Here is a 19,212-nt window from a genome sequence, read left to right as displayed (position 1 = left end):
TAAGAGCTTGATTTCCAAAAGGGAGTGCAGTTTAGTCTCCCTATGCCATCTGTCCCTGTGGTGATATTTCTACTCGTAAAGAACTTGTAGTTCCAAGTGCCCTAGCAACATATTAACGTACTAAGTTTTATTAAATCCTTAAGATGGTGTTGAAAAGAGGGGAGGTGTTTTCCTCCATGTTGAAAACCAATTTCTAGGGAGATTACTCAACTTTGCCAAAGTCACCATTTTGGCAAAGGCATTTCCATGCACTTCTGTTTCCTTCCCCTGTTGGAGGAACTTCACATCTTTGAGATTTTTCCACTCGGGGTTCCTCTGCCAAGAAAGTTCTTTCCAACTCCATAGCCTGCGGATTGCTGCTTGTCCTTCAAGGTCCATTTTAACTGCTACTTCTCCCTTGAAGCCTTCCTCCACCCCTCTCCCTTCTTTATAATAAAATATTGATGATACTCCTCACAGACACCCTACAACCATTAAACAGAGACATTTATTACGCTTATTTATATGTATGTATCTTATATGTATGATGCTTATTTATAGGTATATATCAATGAGTGGTAGGTTTGTTGAAGGTAGCAACAAATCTTACACATTCCCAGGATCTTTAAAGTGTGAATGCATTGTAGATTCTAAACAGGAATGTGTGTGTGTTTGTATGTGTGCAGGTGTGCAAATGTGTCTATTTTGATGAACTGACGACCCAAAAATAGGCCCTAAGCAACCATTTTTCCATAAAATATTCAGGTTTACAAGGAAAATGTCCCTTCCAATAGCAATCGATTTATTTTGTAAGTAAGGGCATGTAGAATTTACATTTCATTCACAATTTAATTTGGAGGTCCTGAAATTAAAATCTGCCTATTCTTCTTCATTCATTCTTTCATTGACTATCTATGAAGTACTACTATAACCAGGCACTGTGCTAAGAGGTGGGGCACACATATCCTGATATATAGTGAACACAAAGGACAGCAGCTGTATCCCAGTACCCTCTGCTGGCAGGGAGGGAAGACCCACAAGCATAATGAATGGAAATCTGGGTTTTTTGTTTTGTTTTGTTTTATTTTTTGTGGTGCTGGGGATTTGAACCCAGGGCCTTGTGCATGCAAGGCATGCTCTCTACCAACTAAACTATTGAATGGGGAAATCTTTGTGGCAGGAAAGACCAAAGGAATCATGAGAATGTATCCTCTGCGGAAAGGCCCTATTGGCTCTGGGTGTCAAGGTAGGAACCCTAGAAGAAAGATGGTCAGGTTGAGACCCACAGAGCATGCTCCTCTTTCCTACTGTATAGTCTCCATGTTTGAATTAGAGTTCAGAGGCGAGCTGAGGGCCTGTGAGCTACATTCCTGGGTGTGTTTATTAGCCTTTCACTCTGTTCTTCCTAGAAAGCCCTTAAGCCAAAATCACTAGCGACTAAACTCAAACCAATTTCCAGCTCAACCCATGAAGAAAAAAGTAGGACATCATGTTACAGCATAACTGTAACCCCACAATGCCAAAGTAGCACGAATCACGTAGCACTCAGTACCTTGCCTACAAAGTTAAGTAAAAATCAAATCACATATGCCAAAAAAAGATTTATCGGCTTCTTATTGCCTATTGCACAAAAGACTTAGGACAACCCATCTCTACCCTAAATGGTTTTAGTATTTAGATAAATCTGCTCTCTGTCTACCATTTGCTGAATATTTCTCTATAATGCATCTAAACTACCTTTCCGATGTGTGTTCCACCACTCAGTTGAGCGAAAAGATGTTTCCTGTTTCTTGTTAAACATCAAATATCTGTATGGCTTCAGAGAAAGAAACCAGAATCCACATCTCTACCCCAGCTTTGGGGTGGGAAAATAATTACATGCTGAATTCTAAAAGGCTGAAGACTGCCTGAGCTCTAGGTGAAACGCTTCTCCCTGCCTTCGCCCCTTTCTCTAATTAGCAGACATACTTGTAATGTCCTGGAATTCTTTCCTGAAGCTGAGATTTCCATATCGTGAGAGTCACTTCAGGTGGTTATGAGCTTAACAGAATCCCTGTGTTATGTCGTCAATCACAGGGAGAAGGGCAACTGAGCCTGTTTGGATTCTGTGGGTGTCATCGAAGCCCCTGTGAAGGGATGTACAAAGTAATATTGGGCAAAGAATGGGATTTTTTTCAGGAAAAAACAAGCATTCAGAACATCTAGCTCTTTTTTTTTTTTTTTTCCACATTGGCAAAATTAGACTCTAAACTTTCCCTAGCAGTTTTCTAAATTAGAGCTAATTTCTAGGCTAATGTCGTCAAGAAGGGTCAATCCACACTACGACCGCGATCCTGTTGGCTACATCAAGAAATAGAAGAAAGATGTCTTTCAAACCGTGAAGAAATTTCCAAACTTTCCATTCTATTATGATGATGGAATAGACGATGGTGGGAGCAGAGGTCAGTTTTTAAATATCCAAACTGCTTCCAAGTGTCTTACGTTACTACTCGGACGCTGAGTCTGTTCCCCTCATCCGAGGCTACACTTGAGATCTCTGCCCAGCTTGCTGAAAAGTGCTTCTAATAACCTCGTTGAGAATCAGCATTTGTCACAAGTTGTGCCCCAGATGACAGCAGCTCCTCCAGAATGTCTCTGTCTACACAGCCAAAACAATGCCAAGGAAATGCCGGAGCCCAAGGTCAGCCGCCAAGAACAACAGAGCCCGTCTCCACGGAGAAAAGCAGAGGCTGTACCCGCCCACCACCAACAGTGAATCAAAGGGGGTGGCAGAGACTGAGCCCTTCCAGCCATAGTTCAGGAAGGAACTGAGAAGACCAAGACATAGAGTTGGAGCCTCAGTCTCATTGCCAATCATAGGAAGAGGGACAAGATGATGGCCATAGCAACCCCCAGAACTGCCCAGAGAGGAGAAGTGACTTGCTGTCAGCCAAGTGGCCAGTGCCAAGTCCTCTCTCATTAGACATCATTGATAGGCAGCATAGAAAACTCTTAATGGAGTCTAGGTGAGTCTGCCAAGAACATTCCAGAAGCTTTGGACCACGGGAGTTCTGTTGAACTTCAAAATTCCATTCCAGCAATAAAATCAGTCCTCAAAGTCATTCATATCTTGTAGTCTTGAGAAGTAAATAGCACTGTAATTGAAATGCCCACTGTGCAAAGAAATTCTTTGATTTCATATGGATTTCCACAGAACAAATGACTTTCTTTTTCTCTTCTCTATTGAATTCAATAAATGTTAGTTCAGAATCAAACTGTGTCCTCTCTCAATGATTTGTGCAACACTTACTGACTAACTTGTCTAAAATGGAACACCCTACAAAATGTGGCATAGCCAGAATATTAGGTGTAAATACAAAGCATTGAAAGTTTGTTGTTATTGTTTCCTTAAAACCTGATGCAAAAATCTGACCAGAACAGCATAGGAAGATATCGCTTATGTATTCCATATTTATTTCCCCTTGGGACCAGTGTTTTGCCAGAAAGGGACCCCATCTGTCTTTTCAGGGCATGCCTTTCATGGAGTGGGATCCTCTAGCCAAGAAATTCCAACCTGAAGCCAGAGGGGGCTGATTCAGACTCTTCAAATTTTTCATCCAATTCCCAATCCCCTAAGAAACTCAACAAAACTAAGCATTGTCTTTTTGAAACTTCAAAGATTCTCTTACTTCCTGCTGGGTTTTTTAATCCCCCTTTGTTTTTCCTGCAAAATGCGTGAGAGTTTGTCTCCTTGGGGTGTCATGTTAAAAGTGCCATGCCATGGGGGAAATGTATGTGGCATGGGAACAGACTAGAAGGTGCTATTGAATTCCCTGGGAATGTCTGATGCAGCCCAGAATGTGAGCTGGTTTTAGGTTGCACAGTGGCTCGAGGACTCTGTGGAATGCCGGGTGTATTATGTGGGCAAAATCTGCTTCGGTTCACCGACAGACTGGATTCAATAGAACCCTGCTGCTGTCCCCAGACAGACTTAGAAGCTTCCTGAAAGAAAACACGTTACAAGCGATTTCTCCACCCAGTGTTACAGAACTTACCCAAACATTACACCGTAGACAGGGACAGTCTGAGACGTGAAGAATAACACCAAAGAGTTTCACAAACTCACAGTAAAGAGGAAGCTGGTTTTGTGTGAGCCGAGTGCTAAAAGCCATTTTCAGAAGACATGGATTTCAGTCTAGGCTTCCCCATAAGTGAAGCAAGAAGACTGAGCCCATGATGTCTCTGGTTTCCTCAATGTCAGATGGCATTAGTTAGCTCTACTTCCTCCAAGGATATTAGGGAGGTTGTATTTATAGATATTTGGGCATGTCAGAGAAATTAGTATTCTCTCTGAGTCTTCAAGAGTCTAAATACTGTGCTCCAGACTGTACGGGTTCTCGAGCAAGTGGGAGGCTCTGTCCAGGTCCATCCACAGGCCCCGCTTGACCCCTAAAGCAGCACACGGGACTTGAATCCTGACGCAAGCTCACGGCGAGTGACTTGGTGCTACAAAACAAGGTCATTCTTCTCCAGAGTGAGGTTGGGCAAGCTCTCTGTCTCCAAAGCTGGTTTATTAAACTCTTAGGATGCAAAACTGGTTTTATGCATCACGAATTTCCCTTAACTTGACCAAGTAAAGTGGCATCATCTATGAGGTAAAAGCCAGGCCGCCTTCTTTTCTTCAAACAGATTGTTTTCCAAAGCTAACAAATGACCTTCAGACTATAAAATATTCACATTGTTTTTTTTTTCCTGTAGTATGTATTATTTAATGTGTAGCCCTTTAAATATTAATCATCTTTTTTTTTTCTTAAAGATTTGGTATATATTATTTACATCCGGTTACATTATGTTTTTATAGAGATGAAGTAGGCAGGTTGGAATTTTTCTGAAGTCAGAGCAAACAGGGGATGGGGGCCAGGTGCACACAACAGGTACCCAGGGAAGAAAGTTCTGGTCCAGAGACAGTTGAGGTAGGACAGCAGATGGGCCTTTCACAGTGACTGCTCAGGGACACTCCAGAGGAAGCAAAGCATCCGGAGAAACAGACTTTGGGCCTCAGGTGATTGGATAGACAGCCATGGGCAATTCTCTTGAAGGAGAAAGTCCAATATGTCTTTTCAAATAATCCACATGGGAAACAAAGATAATAACAGAACTAAAAAACACCCTGAGTAAGATTTAAACAGGTCACTTGCTTGGAAGACCAAAGGGAAGGTGCTGGAAGTCTTTGTAAGCCTTGTAAAGACTGTGTAAGATGGGATTCGCTTCATTTCGGGTTAGATTGTCATGTATCTCCCCAACACTAAGATTGCCTCTGAGGTCTCTGAGGCGCTTCCTTCATATCTGTGTAAATGACACCTGGAATGACATTTGGGTGACAGGAACCCAGAATCCTAATTAGGGGATGGGAGACATCACCTGAGATCCCTCCTGCTGCAGGGTGGCCAGGTCAAGGAAATACACCTTTTTTCTAATGGCCTGACTGAATTTACCCATGTCTTCCTTATTCTCCAAAGGAAAGTCCAGACGGCGTAGCTGGCAGAAAATCGATAATTTTTGAAATCTTCCTTCCCTTAGCAGATAATTGGCAATGCTGTTCATGTAAGTATTCATTCAACAAATATTTATTAAGCATCTGCTACACACAAAGCACTGTTTGCTGAGTCTTGGGCGGTGGAGCACATACCCCCCAGGAGTCAGAACGTGCAGCTGTTCCTCAGAGCAGCAGCTAAAAGCAACGGCTTCTACCCACATCAACCCATCCTGTTCTTGGAGGTGAAAACTTGGGAAGACATGAGGCACATTTTGTTTTGAATCCCTCTGGACAGGATTACTAATTACCCTGCTTCCTAATCATTCCCATGACAGACTTTAGCAGTCACAAAGAGCAAATATCATCATAAAGCTTTACTTGCTTAGAAGGGAATATGGTGTTTCCCAGAAAGGAAATGTCCAGACAAATTGATACAGTACGCCCATAACTCTGTGCTTCCCCACAAATGGAAGATGTTCTCATATCTGTTCACCCCACCAGGCGCCGCGATAGGAACTCTTTGAGGGCAGCAGCTACATGCTAATTGTCTTTGTATTTCGAGTCTAGTGTGAACCTGACTTATAAAAGATGTATATGAGCAACGAAAACCTTTTTCTTATTCAACCAACGTATTGGAACTTTTCCTAAATTGTATTACACTTCCTTGTCTCGTTAAACTGATTTCACTACAAGTTACTGAATTTTTGCTTATTAAGTCGTTGACTCAAAATATATTGTATGATTCCCTATACACCTCTATCAGCAACATATTCAGGATCACAGACACCCAGGATACTTATAATTATTTATGCATGAATTATGTATTAGCACTGCTGAACTAATACATTGTGTACCTTGTGAAGTTCATGCAAAATAGAGACTTTTGAAGAATGAGATTAAGATAAAACAAAGAATCGTTATTATTTTTACTTTGTAACATCACTGGTGTATCAAGAACAAGCTAGAAGAATTTTTGAATGCTTTCAGTAACAAGAAATAATAAGTGTTTGAGGAGACAGGTGTGCTTACCCTGATTTCAACATGACATCTATCAAGATATCAAGACAACACATGTACTCCATAAATACGTTCAATTACAATGTGTCAATTAAATTAATAAAAAAATCTTTAAATGAGTAAGAGAAATACACTAGTCTCCCCTCCACGTGTGCGCGCGCACACACACACACACACACACACACACATACATATGCCATCCATGATTTTCCCTGTTGCACTTTCAGTTGCCTAGAATCAAACATGATTCCAAAATATTACAAGGAAAGTTCCAGAAATAAACATTTCAAACGTTTCAATTGCATATTTTTCTGCATAGCATGATGAAATCTCTTGCTGTCCTCTCCACCCCACCCAGGACATGAATCTTGCCTTTGTCCAGCATGTCCACTCTATACACACCACCTCACCCGCATTGTAAAGGCTGCGTGATCCAGGATGACCCGGAGGGAGCAGGATTCAGCCTGCTGCACCCTCGGGAGGTCAGTGGCACCCTGAAGCTGTCACAGTGCCTCTGTCATTCACCTCCTTTCATCCCACCCTGGAGTATTACACCATCTCACGTTACCCAAGAAGAAAGGTGAACTCACTACAACAGGATATCCTGAGATGGAGATAACTTAAGTTTACCTATCTTAAATTACAGCATATTTGTTATGATTTTTCCATTTTATTATTAGTTATTGTTGCTAATCTTCTACGGGGCCTAACTTATAAATTGAACTTTACTTGGACATGTATGTATAGGAAAAGACATGGTCCATATAGGGTTCTTCGCTAACCCCGGTTTCAGGCATTCACAGGGGTCCTGGGGCTGGGGGGCTCCTGTGTTCTGCCTGACATTTCATGCTTCACTTGTACTCGCCTTGTTTGAAATGAAAGGAATCAAATGTTTTCTTCAAAAGTCATTTTCCATTGAATGAGTTAGTTAAAACTAGGTAATCTAATCTATAACCACATTTAACTACGTATATGCGATAGCAGCAGCAAGCTAATGGAAGTGGGCATGTGGAAGTCTTTCTCTTCCCGTAGGATAACTGAGAAATGGCCATCACCATATGGACTGACTGAAACATCCATCTCTCAATGAAATATTAATAAAGCTTAATTCCTCCTGTGTTCTTATAGTTTAGAAATAGAAATAGCAGTTCTAGTGTTTTCATCCTGAGTCACACTGAATCACTCGCACATCCCCAGAGAGGCACACCCAACCTCACCACCAGCCCAGCAGTCAAACTCTGAAGACCAGGGCTATAACCAACGACATTATTAAGCCTAGTAGTTAAGAGTGTCAATTTTCAAGTCTATATTTGAATTTTTTTTTAATTTATTTTTATTGTAAACAAATGGGACACATGTTGTTTCTCTGTACACGGAGTAAAGGCATACCATTTGTGTAATCATACATTTACATAGGATAATGTTGTTTGATTCGATTAGAATCTTATTTCACCATTTACTAGATGCGTGACAAGTTTTTGAGCCTCCCTAAGCCCGTTTCTCAGTTGCATGTAGGGTATAACGACAATATTTCAACGCAGAGGTGTGGAGATTGACTGAGTGTCCTGGTTCACTGACAGCTCATGGTTAGCCCCACTACTGTAGGTCAACAGTGGCCCTATGCCTTCCACTGATCCAGTTAGGCTCTGAGCCACATGCCTCGACAAGGATATCTTATTTCCTTCTCAGCTTCATTATTTTTAACTTTTTCAAACAATACCGAAATGGCTAAGAAATAAGTAAACGAACATCCAAGACATGATGACATTCTGTCCCTAGATATCTCATTATGAATCTCCTAAAAGTAATGACAATCTCCCACATGACCACAACATCAAGGTCATGCTTAAGAAAATTAACAGTAATTCAGCAGTGTCGACTGCTATCTGTTCTATATTCCGAATCTTCTGTTTGTTTCAAAACTCATAGCTGTGAGCCTGCCTCCAAATCCAGGATTCTGTGAAGGTCTTACATTTGGCATTTGGTTGTTATGTTTTTAGTTTATTTTCACCTGAACAGTCTTCCTGCCTCTATTGATTTATTTACTTAGGCTCTTTTGAAGAATCAAGCCAGTTGTCTTATGTAATGTCTCTTTCATTGGTGTGTCTGATCATTTATTTAGGATGTTACTTGATTTGTTTCTCTATCCCTAATATTTCCTGTAAACTGGAAAGGAAGTAAGAAATTCGATGAGATTCAAGTAAAGTATTTGGCATGATTATTTTTTATGTGAGGCTGTGAGATAAGAGTGCTTAGTTGGTCTTTGACTATGCTCATCTCTGTTTTTAGCAGTCACTCTGCCTTGTCACCTTCTTCTTCTTTGTCTAAGTGTACAGGGTATAGGATTAGGTACAGTGTGTAGGATTATGTCTTCCCAGAGAGTGTTTTCATGGACCTTTCCCTTGGAATTTAAACTGAGAATATATCTCTACTGAAGTCAGTTATTGAAATTGTCTGAAATCAGAATAAACTCCACATAAATCCTAAATGAGGACTCAGGTTTTCCCTGTGAACCCCAACAGTATATATTTGGATCAGATTCAATAACATAGGTGAAAAATTTTAACACTTAAATCTTACTAACATTAGTAATACCACATCATTGCTCATGTATGATTGGACTAATAGGAAATAGCATTAGCAAGTACACTTGAGAGTTACTTCATCCTAGAAAGGTTCATTTGGGAAGCAGACAAAAAACATTATTACAAATTTTGTATTTGATCCTGTTTGTCTCCATTGCATTTGTGTCCTTAATGAATTAGGGCTCATTGTCATTGTTACCAACATAGTTGTACCAAGAGTACTGACTAACCTAAAACTCAGCTCCCAGTCGTGTGCACTTAAATTCCCAGGAAAACCAAACAAAACTCAGATCTGGAGCTACAGTGAAGCAGTGACATATATTATGCAGAAATAAAAAAAAAAAAAGTAAAATGAGAAAATATCCCTAACAATGCAAGGATCAAAAAACTTTCCTGATACTGAAAATAACCTGCAATCATTCAGACATACTTGGGAATCAAAGGCATGTTCTATTGCGGTGGCTAATAGCGTCCATTTGTTCAGCTGTCTGCCTCCGCATCACAGTCTGGAGGTGAATTGGCCAGTTTCCCTGCAGAATGTTAAAACAGCATTTACATTTCTCACTGCTCCTTTGCTGTTATCAATTGCACAGCTACCAAAATGCCAGAGCGAACATGCCCTGACTCTAAAATGTGCTGCAGTGAACAATCACGGAAGACCACTCTCCTCTCCTCACGAGGGACTCCCCACATGGCCAGGTATGGCTCCCCGTCTGCTTCCGGCCCTTTTGGAATGAAAAACACACGTTACTGTGATCCCCAGCTATTTAGTGTCAGTGATATTGTCTACGACCTTATAACAGAAGGGGACAATTAAACCCATGGTCTCAGTTGACATTTATTAAGCACCTACTGTGTGCTGGGACATGTGACGAACAGGTTCCAGTTGACTTGCCAGTTTCAGCACTGAAAATTTAGCAGCTAGAATTCCCCACGTCCCAGACAAACTGGGATGGTTGGTTGCTCGACCCTTTGCTAGGCACTGAGTACAAGACAAATTCCAACCTTAATCTCTACTATCAAAAGTGCCAACCTAAGAAAGAATTGGCAAAGTAAGGAAACCATCAATTTGGAGAGGCAGGTACCTGGATTCGTCAGCAGGGCCCCATGCAGTGCAGGAAGTTGAGTAGATCTAGCTGGGTGCCAGAGGATGCATCTTGAAGGAGACAATGCCCCAGCTTGATTGAAAGAATGAGCAGCACAACAGTCACGTGGAATTTTACACTATGGAAAGAGGAGATGCCTGCGGACAGACAGCAGGCAGTCGCATTCTGTCTCAGAGTCTCAATATCTGTGTCACTGGTTTAGATCTCACAGCATGAAGGTGGGACTTTTAATGTGGAATAAGCAAAAAGGAGAATGTTCATTTTTATTGGCTCTATTATGATACAGAATAAAACTGACCATATTTCAATCCCAAAGTTGGTGACTGTTTTCTGAACAACATACAAACCTGTAATACCTATTTTTCCCCCAGGGGTTTAGGTTAAAAAGAGTGAAAATGAGTGGCTTGGGGTGGTGGCCCTTATTAGAGGTTAGAGACCCCAAAGTAGACACCATGAAGAACAAATAAAATGCAAGCGTTTTTTTTTTTTTTATTGTAAACAAATGGGATACATGTAGTTTCTCTGTTTGTACATGGAGTAAAGGCATACCATTTGTGTAATCATAAATTTACATAGGGTAATGCTGTTTGATTCATTCTGTTATTTTTTTCCCTTCCCCCCACCCCTCCCACCCCTCTTTTCCCTCTATACAGTCCTTCCTTCCTCCATTCTTGCCCCCCTCCCTAACCCTAACCCTAAACCTAACCCTAACACTAACCCCTCCTACCCCCCATTATGTGTCATCATCCACTTATCAGTGAGATCATTTGTCCTTTGGATTTTTGAGATTGGCTTATCTCACTTAGCATGATATTCTCGAATTTCATCCATTTGCCTGCAAATGCCATAATTTTATCATTCTTTATGGCTGAGTAATATTCATATATATATATGAATATACATATACATATCACAGTTTCTTTATCCATTCATTAATTGAAGGACATCTAGGTTGGTTCCACAATCTGGCTATTGTGAAGTGAGCAACTATGAACATTGATGTGGCTGTATCTCTGTACTATGCTGATTTTAAGTCCTTTGGGTACAGGCCAAGGAGTGGGATAGCTGGGTCAAATGGTGGGTCCATTCCAAGTTTTCTAAGGAATCTCCACACTGCTTTCCAGAGTGGCCACACTAATTTGCAACCCCACCATCAATGTATGAATGTACCTTTGCCCCAGAGTCTCACCAATACCTGTTGTTGCTTGTCTTCTTGATAATCGCCATTCTAATTGGGGTGAGATGGAATCTTAGGGTAGTTTTGATTTGCATTTCTCTTATTACTAGAGATGTTGAACATTTTTTCATATGTTTGTTGATTGCTTATAGATCTTCTGTGAAGTGTCTGTTCATTTTCTTAGCCCATTTGTTGATTGGGTTATTTGTATTCTTGATGTAGAGTTTTTTGAGTTCTTTATATATTCTGGAAATTAGTGCTCTATCTGAAGTATGAGTGGCAAAGATTTTCTCCCACTCTGTAGGCTCTCTCTTCACATTATTGATAGTTTCCTTGATGAGAGAAAGCTTTTTAGTTTGAATCTATCCCAGTTGTTGATTCTTGCTTTTATTTCTTGTGCTATGGGAGTCCTGTTAAGGAAGTCTGATCCTAAACTGACATGTCGAAGATTTGGACCTACTTTTTCTTCTGTAAGATGAAGGGTCTCTGGTCTGATTCCGAGGTCCTTGATCCATTTTGAGTTGAGTTTTGTGTAGGGTGAGAGATAGGGGTTTACTTTGATTCTGTTGCATATGGATTTCCAGTTTTCCCAGCACCATTTGTTGAAGAGGCTATCTTTTCTCCATTGCATATTTTTGGCACCTTTGTCTAGTATGAGAAAATTGTATTTATTTGGGTTTGTGTCTGTGTCCTCTATTCTGTACCATTGATCTACCTGCATATTTTGGTACCAATACCATGCCATTTTTGTTACTATTGCTTTGTAGTAGAGTTGAAGATCTGGTATTGCGATACCCACTGCTTCGCTCTTTCTACTAAGGATTGCTTTAGCTATTCTGGGTTTCTTATTCTTCCAGATAAATTTCATAATTGCTTGCTCTATTTCTGTCAGGTACATCATTGGGATTTTAATTGGAATTGCATTGAATCTGTATAGTACTTTAGGTAGTATGGCCATTTTGACAATATTAATTCTGCCTATCCAAGAACATGGGAGATTCTTCCATCTTCTAAGATTTTCTTTAATTTCTTTCTTTAGTGTTCTTTAGTTCTTTTTTTTTTTTTTTTTTTTTATTTATTTATTTTTTTTACGTTTACATAGGGTAATGATGTTTATTATATTTTTCCCCTCCCCCCACCCCTCCTACCCCTCCCACCCCTCCCACCCCTCTTTTCCCTCTACACAGTCCTTCTTTCCTTCATTCTTACTGCTCTCCTTAGCCTAACTCTAAACCTAACCCTAAACCTAATGCTAGCCCCTCCCACCCCCCATTATATGTCCTCATCCGCTTATCAGCGAGATCATTTGTCCTTTAGTTTTTTGAGATTGGCTTATCTCACTTAGCATGATATTCTCCAATTTCGACCATTTGCCTACAAATGCCATAATTTTATCATTCTTCATTGCGGAGTAATATTCCATTGTATAAATATGCCACAGTTTCTTTATCCATTCATCAACTGAAGGGCATCTAGGTTGGTTCCACAATCTGGCTATGGTGAATTGAGCAGCAATGAACATTGATGTGGCTGTATCTCTGTAGTATGCTGATTTAAGTCCTTTGGGTATAGGCCAAGGAGTGGGATAGCTGGGTCAAATGGTGTTTCCATTCCAAGCTTTCAGAGGAATCTCCACACTGCTTTCCAGAGTGGTTGCACTAATTTGCAACCCCACCAGCAATGTATGAGTGTTCCTTTTTCACCACATCCTCGCCAACACCTATTGTTGCTTGTATTCTTGATAATCGCCATTCTAATTGGGGTGAGATGAAATCTTAGGGTGGTTTTGATTTGCATTTCCCTTATTACTAGGGATGTTGAACATTTTTTCATATATCTGGTGATTACTTGTACATCTTCTTCTGTGAAGTGTCTGTTCATTTCCTTAGCCCATTTGTTGATTGGATTATTTGTATTCTTCGTGTAGAGTTTTTTGAGTTCTTTATAGATTCTGGAAATTAGCGCTCTATCTGAGGTATGGTTGGCAAAGATATTCTCCACTCTGTAGGCTCTCTCTTCACATTTCTGATAGTTTCCTTTGCTGAGAGAAAGCTTTTTAGTTTGAATCTATCCCAGTTGTTTATTCTTGCTTTTATTTCTTGTGCTATGGGAGTCCTGTTAAGGAAATCTGATCCTGAGCCAACAAGTTGAAGATTTGGACCTACTTTTTCTTCTATAAGATGCAGGGTCTCTGGTCTGATTCCGAGGTCCTTGATCCATTTTGAGTTGAGTTTTGTGTAGGGTGAGAGATAGGGGTTTACTTTAGTTCTTATTGTAGAGGTCTTTCACCTCTTTTGTGAGATTGATTCCCAAGTTTTTTTTTTTTTTTGATGCTATTGTGAATGGGGTAGTTTTCCTAACTTCTCTTTCTGAAGATTCATCACTTATGTATAAAAATAATGCAAGCATTTTTTAAAAACATTTTCAGTTTGGAAAGAAATTCAAACTTACTAAAACTTGCATTTTAAGACTAAATTGCATTATGGACTCTTCATCTAGATCAATCAATTATTAAAAATTTGCCCCATTTACTTTCTCTCTCTTGTCTCTACATATATGTATTTATTATTATTGAACTATTACAAAGCAAGTTGTGAAAATCATGCCCTTTTAATTCTAAATACTCCTGCATGTATCTCCCAAGAACACCACATTTTCCTATATTACCCAGTGTGATCTCAGAGTTGGGAAATTTAACAAATAACAATATTATTATCTGAGAGTCTGTATACAGACTTTGCCTTCTATCTCAGTAATGTCTGCGATGGCCATCATTTTTTGATGTGGTATTCCAATCCAGGACTGGGTGCCACATTTGGACATCATGACTCTTGTTCTTGAAAGAGCTCTTTCTTCAGTCCTTCTTTTGTCCTTTGTGACTGGCATTTTGGAATAGAGGCTGGCTGTTCTTTACAGTGACCCTCAGTCTGGGTTTGTCTAATGTGTCCTTATGATTAGATCCATATGAATTTTGGCTGCCTAAGAGATGTCTTTCTTGGCACACCACATCAGGAAGTACAGAATATCAATTTGTCCCATTATTTTGATCACCTGGTGAAGGTGGAGCCTGCCAAGTTTTTGCACTGTAAAATCACCAGTTTTCCCTTTGCAATTAATATGTAATCTGTGGGAGGTGCTTTGGAATTGTGTAAATATGCTCATCAAGTGTTTACCCAGTTATTTGCATCTGTATGAGTTTTCTAGGGATACCCTAACAGTACCACAAACTGGGTGACTTGAAATGACAGAAATTTATTGTCTAACAGTTCTGAGGGACAGCAAGAATACCAATTTGTGGGACATAATTCAACCTATAACTGGTGTCTTGCATCCCTCCAAGGACTTTGCCAGTATTTTCCCAGACAGAACAGGAAATCAGGATTCTGGCTGCCTGAACCTAGATGTTCACTATGGAACCCAAATGGCATTGATTCCTGTCCCTGCTTTCCACAAGTCAGTACTGAGCCTGAAATCACCCAAGACGTCTATACTGAGATCCTTCTGCTGTCCATCTTCAGGGCTGTGCACTGCACACTCACTGGTATTTAGAATGACTTTCTCTTTCGTGCCAGAGACTGTGAAATGGGTTTAGTTTGCTGCTCACCATGCAAGAGCAGGTTCCCTGAGTCTGTCAGCACACTAGAACAGAGGTTACCAGCAGCTGAATTCTTGACAGTATTTATTTCTTGCAGAAACAAGTAGTCCATTGGGAAAGGTGGTTTGTCTCTTGGCACGTTGTTTTGGAGCATGTATCTGACATCCAGGCAAATGAATTCTAAAGCTTATACTTAAGATGTTTGCAACAGGGACTCTGGGCAGGGGTGAGGGACCTGAAGCTGGGTGAGATGCTTCCCAAGTTCCCTATTCAAAGGATGGAAGGTCAGAAAAGAGGGGAAACAAGAGTCAGTTACCAGAGAACTCTGTGCCAGGAGTGGAAGGAAGGCGGGTGGGGCACTTTCCCTGGCAATGAACCCTGTGGCTTGAGGCGTTTTTCTCTTCAAAATGCTAGTTCTGTGACCTTCACCTGCATTACATCCTTGGGTCCGGAACGGGTGAAGCCTGAGAAGGACATTCACTGGCTTTCCTTGGTTTCTCGATCAGGTCACAGACATAAAAGAGAAATTGAAGCTCTCTAAAAAGGTCTGGTCGGCATTACCCTACGCCATCTGCAAGGACGAGCGCGTGACGGCGGGCACTTCCAACGAGGAGGAGTGCTGGAACGGCCACAGCAAAGCCAGGTGAGGCGACAGGGCTCGACTGCGGCAGGCACGCCCCGCCCTGGACGGCTCCTGCCACAACTCTGAAGACCTGTTTACGCAAAAAGCAACGGAGGGCGGAGGGACACTGTCACTCAGCGACAGCTGTTGAGAATGACAGGTTTGATGGGCATGTGGGAGCACTTGCTCTCAAGGTGCCATTAAGCTTGGAATCCTTGCTCTGGATGCCTCGCCTCGCCTCAGGATAAGGACAGAGGATGGTGACAGGTGCCAGGTTACACATAACCTGAGATCCCAAAGAGCCCTTTTGTGTTCACTTAATGACTTTAAGATAGCAGAGCTATTTTTATCCATAAATTTACAGGGCCATTTTTACTCCCCCCCCCCCCCGCCCCAGGAGTTAAACAGGAAATGAAATTCAGCTTTAATTTTTATTTATTTATTTTTTTTAATTTTCACCCTTGGAGAAAAATTAATTCAAGTGTTTATTGAAAAGGTTTTTAAAAAATGGCTGAAGGATAACTAGGGAAAAGATTTAATAGACCCCATGTCTTGGGGAGTTCCCTCCAAAGCTTCCCCGGCACCTCCTGATAAGAGATGGTTGCTTTCATCTTCCTGCTCTGCTGACTTTGCTATGGCCACTTCATAAGGAATTGCTGAATTCATTGATTCAACTCAGAAATGAGCTTGGCCTGGGTCCTCATGGGGTGGAGAAGTTGGATGGGGGAACTGGCTAGACAAAGGAGAGGGCTCTGCCAGAGCCCCATCGTGGGGGCTGCAGGTGGGTGAAGCAGCTGGTAAGTTGTACTCAGGAAATCTTGGGGGGTGGAACAGCAGGTGCAGAAGCTAAGAGAGGACTCTATCCTGGGCAGTTTCAAATGTTAGAAGCCACTGGGATGCTAAGGGAACAAGAAGGTACATGTGGGAGAATCCGCAGAAGGTAAGCAGGAGTCAAGGAAGACGACAGCAGGCGTTACTTCCTACACTGCCGCGTGGTGCTTTCTAGCATTTATTGGTAATGGTGTTATTAACCCTCCAGGAAGAGCTTAGTTTACAAAGTGAAACCACAACACCTATAGAAAGAGCTATAACCATTTCAGGCTGCCCAAAATCTCACTATCCAAATCTTGGATCACAGGAGTACAGAAGGAAATTTTCAATATTAAGAACATGCCATTTGAAAATATTAAGTATTACAGTGTCTGGCCTTTTAAGGAGACCTTTGGCCAGCAAATCCAGCTGTGCATGCGTGGCTCTGAATGTGTCTTTCCCCAGTGGCTGTACAGAAGGGCCGGAAAGGATAAACAGGTGGCCTGATGAACAAGATGCTGGATTTTTCCAGCTGCTCTGTTGCCCCTCTGTGTTTACCTTTCAGCCCTGGCTAAAATGAAGCCTGTGTTTTGAACTGCATTCACACAAATAGTCATGCAGGTTGCTGGATCTTAGCACATTCGTGATTTCTTACAAAAGGAAATAAGAGGAATGGTCATGATTGTGAGTAGTGGGAGTTACTAAATACCACTGAGAGAATGAACGGGAACAAAAGACCATTGAAGAAGAGTTACAGGAGATCAGGATGATTAGCCAAGCTCCAGGTAAATGACTAGGCTATGTGCAACCTATTAAAAGGGCAGAGGCTGGGCACCTCCCACAATCCGCCCAGTATGTTTTTGATGGCAGTGCCTTACCTCTTAAACAAACAGCCACTAAACACCCCCATCCCAGTTTAAGGGAGCAAATTAAATGGATCTTTAGCTCTAGAAAAGACTGAGTGGGTCTACATCATTCATTCAGTTCCTCAGTCCATCAGCAATATTATGAAGTGAGACACCACAGATTATAAGATTCAGGTACTAGAAAATGGTAGTGGGGTTGGTACATGAAAAAGCACAGCAACTAGAGAGAGAACAGCGGTCCAGGAGTTTCAACACCATACCACTGAATTGCAGGAGGCCATATAGGTGGAGAAACACTTGAATCAAGAACTGCATTTGAATTTTATCCTGTGACCAACAGAAAGCGTTCGAGGATTTTATACAGTGGAGGAAATGACCAAAGTTTAATGCAATAAAGTCACTTGCAGAAATATTCCAGAATTTAACCCAACACAGTGTGCAATAAGTATATTATTTTAAAAGATGAGGCTGCCAATATTTGTGGCTCAAATTGTGTTCCCATTGAAAAATTACAATTTCATGCTTCCTTTTAGTTTCTATTTTTATTCTTCTGCTGGAAGGAAGTCTTAATATTACAACTTTATTTTAACTAGCAGAGTAAATAGATAACAAATAAGGATGTTGAATTAAATTTAACTGAAGTTTTCTTCTCATGCAAATATTAATTGATCTAGAAGCACAGGAGATAAGTTTTTCAATGAAAGAAATTGTACTGAACTATAATGAAAGTTGAAGTCCATCTGATTATGAAAGGTTAATCAATAGGTACTAAGTTACAGTTAGAGAGGAGAAATAGGCTTGCATATGCTCTTGCCCAAGAGGGTGACTATAAATACTGAAAAGGTATTATGTTTCAAAAAAGCTAGAAGAAAGGATTTTGAATGCTTTCACCACAAAGAAATGATAAACATTTGAGGAGATAGATATTTTACCCTGATTTGAACATTATGCAATGTATATGTACCAAAACATCACATGGAACCCTATAAGGAATGCACAACTGTTATGCATCAATTAAAAACTAATAGCAAATAATCCATTGTAATGCAGATCATTACATTTCCCCCTACTTTTGAAGTATAGAGTTTGAAATGATAGACATGTTTAAATGTTTATGAATAGTTGTAAAACAAAGAAAAATGAAGAAAGGAATAAAAGAAATAGAAACTTTTTAAAAAAATCTATCAGCACATGTTAATGGATATGGGACAGGGTTGCCTGTAAGGACTGATGGGGTGTCATGTCTGGAGTTTATACACCAAAGCCTGAGTGCTGAGGTCAATCTCCCGTGACCCAGACTGTCTCCCTGTCTTTATGTTTCATCTTCCAGACTCTCAGGCACATTCTCCATTTGTACCCACTGCTATAGCCCTGTCATTCTAAGTATTTGATCAGTCTTGTCTTCCATCACCCATATTTTTCCTGATTATTTTCTGCATCCTCCTCCCTAGCTCCATCCCATACTTCCTTGATTCAGAAACATGCCTATTACAGATGTTAAGGTTCCTAAAATCAAAATGACTCCTACAGTGGATATATCCATTTACTCCAGTGATCATCTTATCTTTCCCAAAAAGCTATGATTAAATTAATGGTGCCTCTTGAAATTGAGGATGACTTAAAACAGAACAAGAAACACACAGATGTGGTGTGGCTGAAACCATAGGGTGGCTGAAAATAGTTTGTAAATTCTAGAACAATGTTGCTCAAACTTTGGGGTACAGGCTCAACTCTTGGAAATCTTGCTTAAGATGCAGATTCTGATTCAGTAAGTATTTTTCTGTTGCAAGATGAAGTTGTGTCCCCTTAAAATTCTTACGTTGAAATCCTAACCCCCCAGTGTGATGGTATTTGGAAAATGGGTATTTTGGGGGGTTATCAGGTTATGAGAATGAAAGCCTTTTCTATGGAATTAATGCCTTTATAAAAAGAGTCAAGAG

General features: G+C 40.7%; 1 protein-coding gene across 2 annotated transcripts in view; it reads left to right on the top strand.

The window, feature by feature from the left end:
- The window catches only part of Gpc6 (glypican 6), a 1,078,957-nt gene that overhangs the window by 1,038,253 nt on the left and 21,492 nt on the right, over nt 1–19,212 (top strand). For both annotated transcript variants that reach the window (XM_047552639.1, XM_047552638.1), the window contains one exon: nt 15,481–15,617. In XM_047552639.1, the coding sequence (XP_047408595.1) occupies nt 15,481–15,617 (137 nt within the window). The remainder of the gene's footprint in view (nt 1–15,480; nt 15,618–19,212) is intronic.

The sequence above is a fragment of the Sciurus carolinensis genome, chromosome 5 (genome assembly GCF_902686445.1).
Source record: "Sciurus carolinensis chromosome 5, mSciCar1.2, whole genome shotgun sequence".
Classification (NCBI taxonomy): Eukaryota; Metazoa; Chordata; class Mammalia; order Rodentia; family Sciuridae; genus Sciurus; species Sciurus carolinensis.
This window is presented reverse-complemented; position numbering and strand designations above follow the sequence as displayed.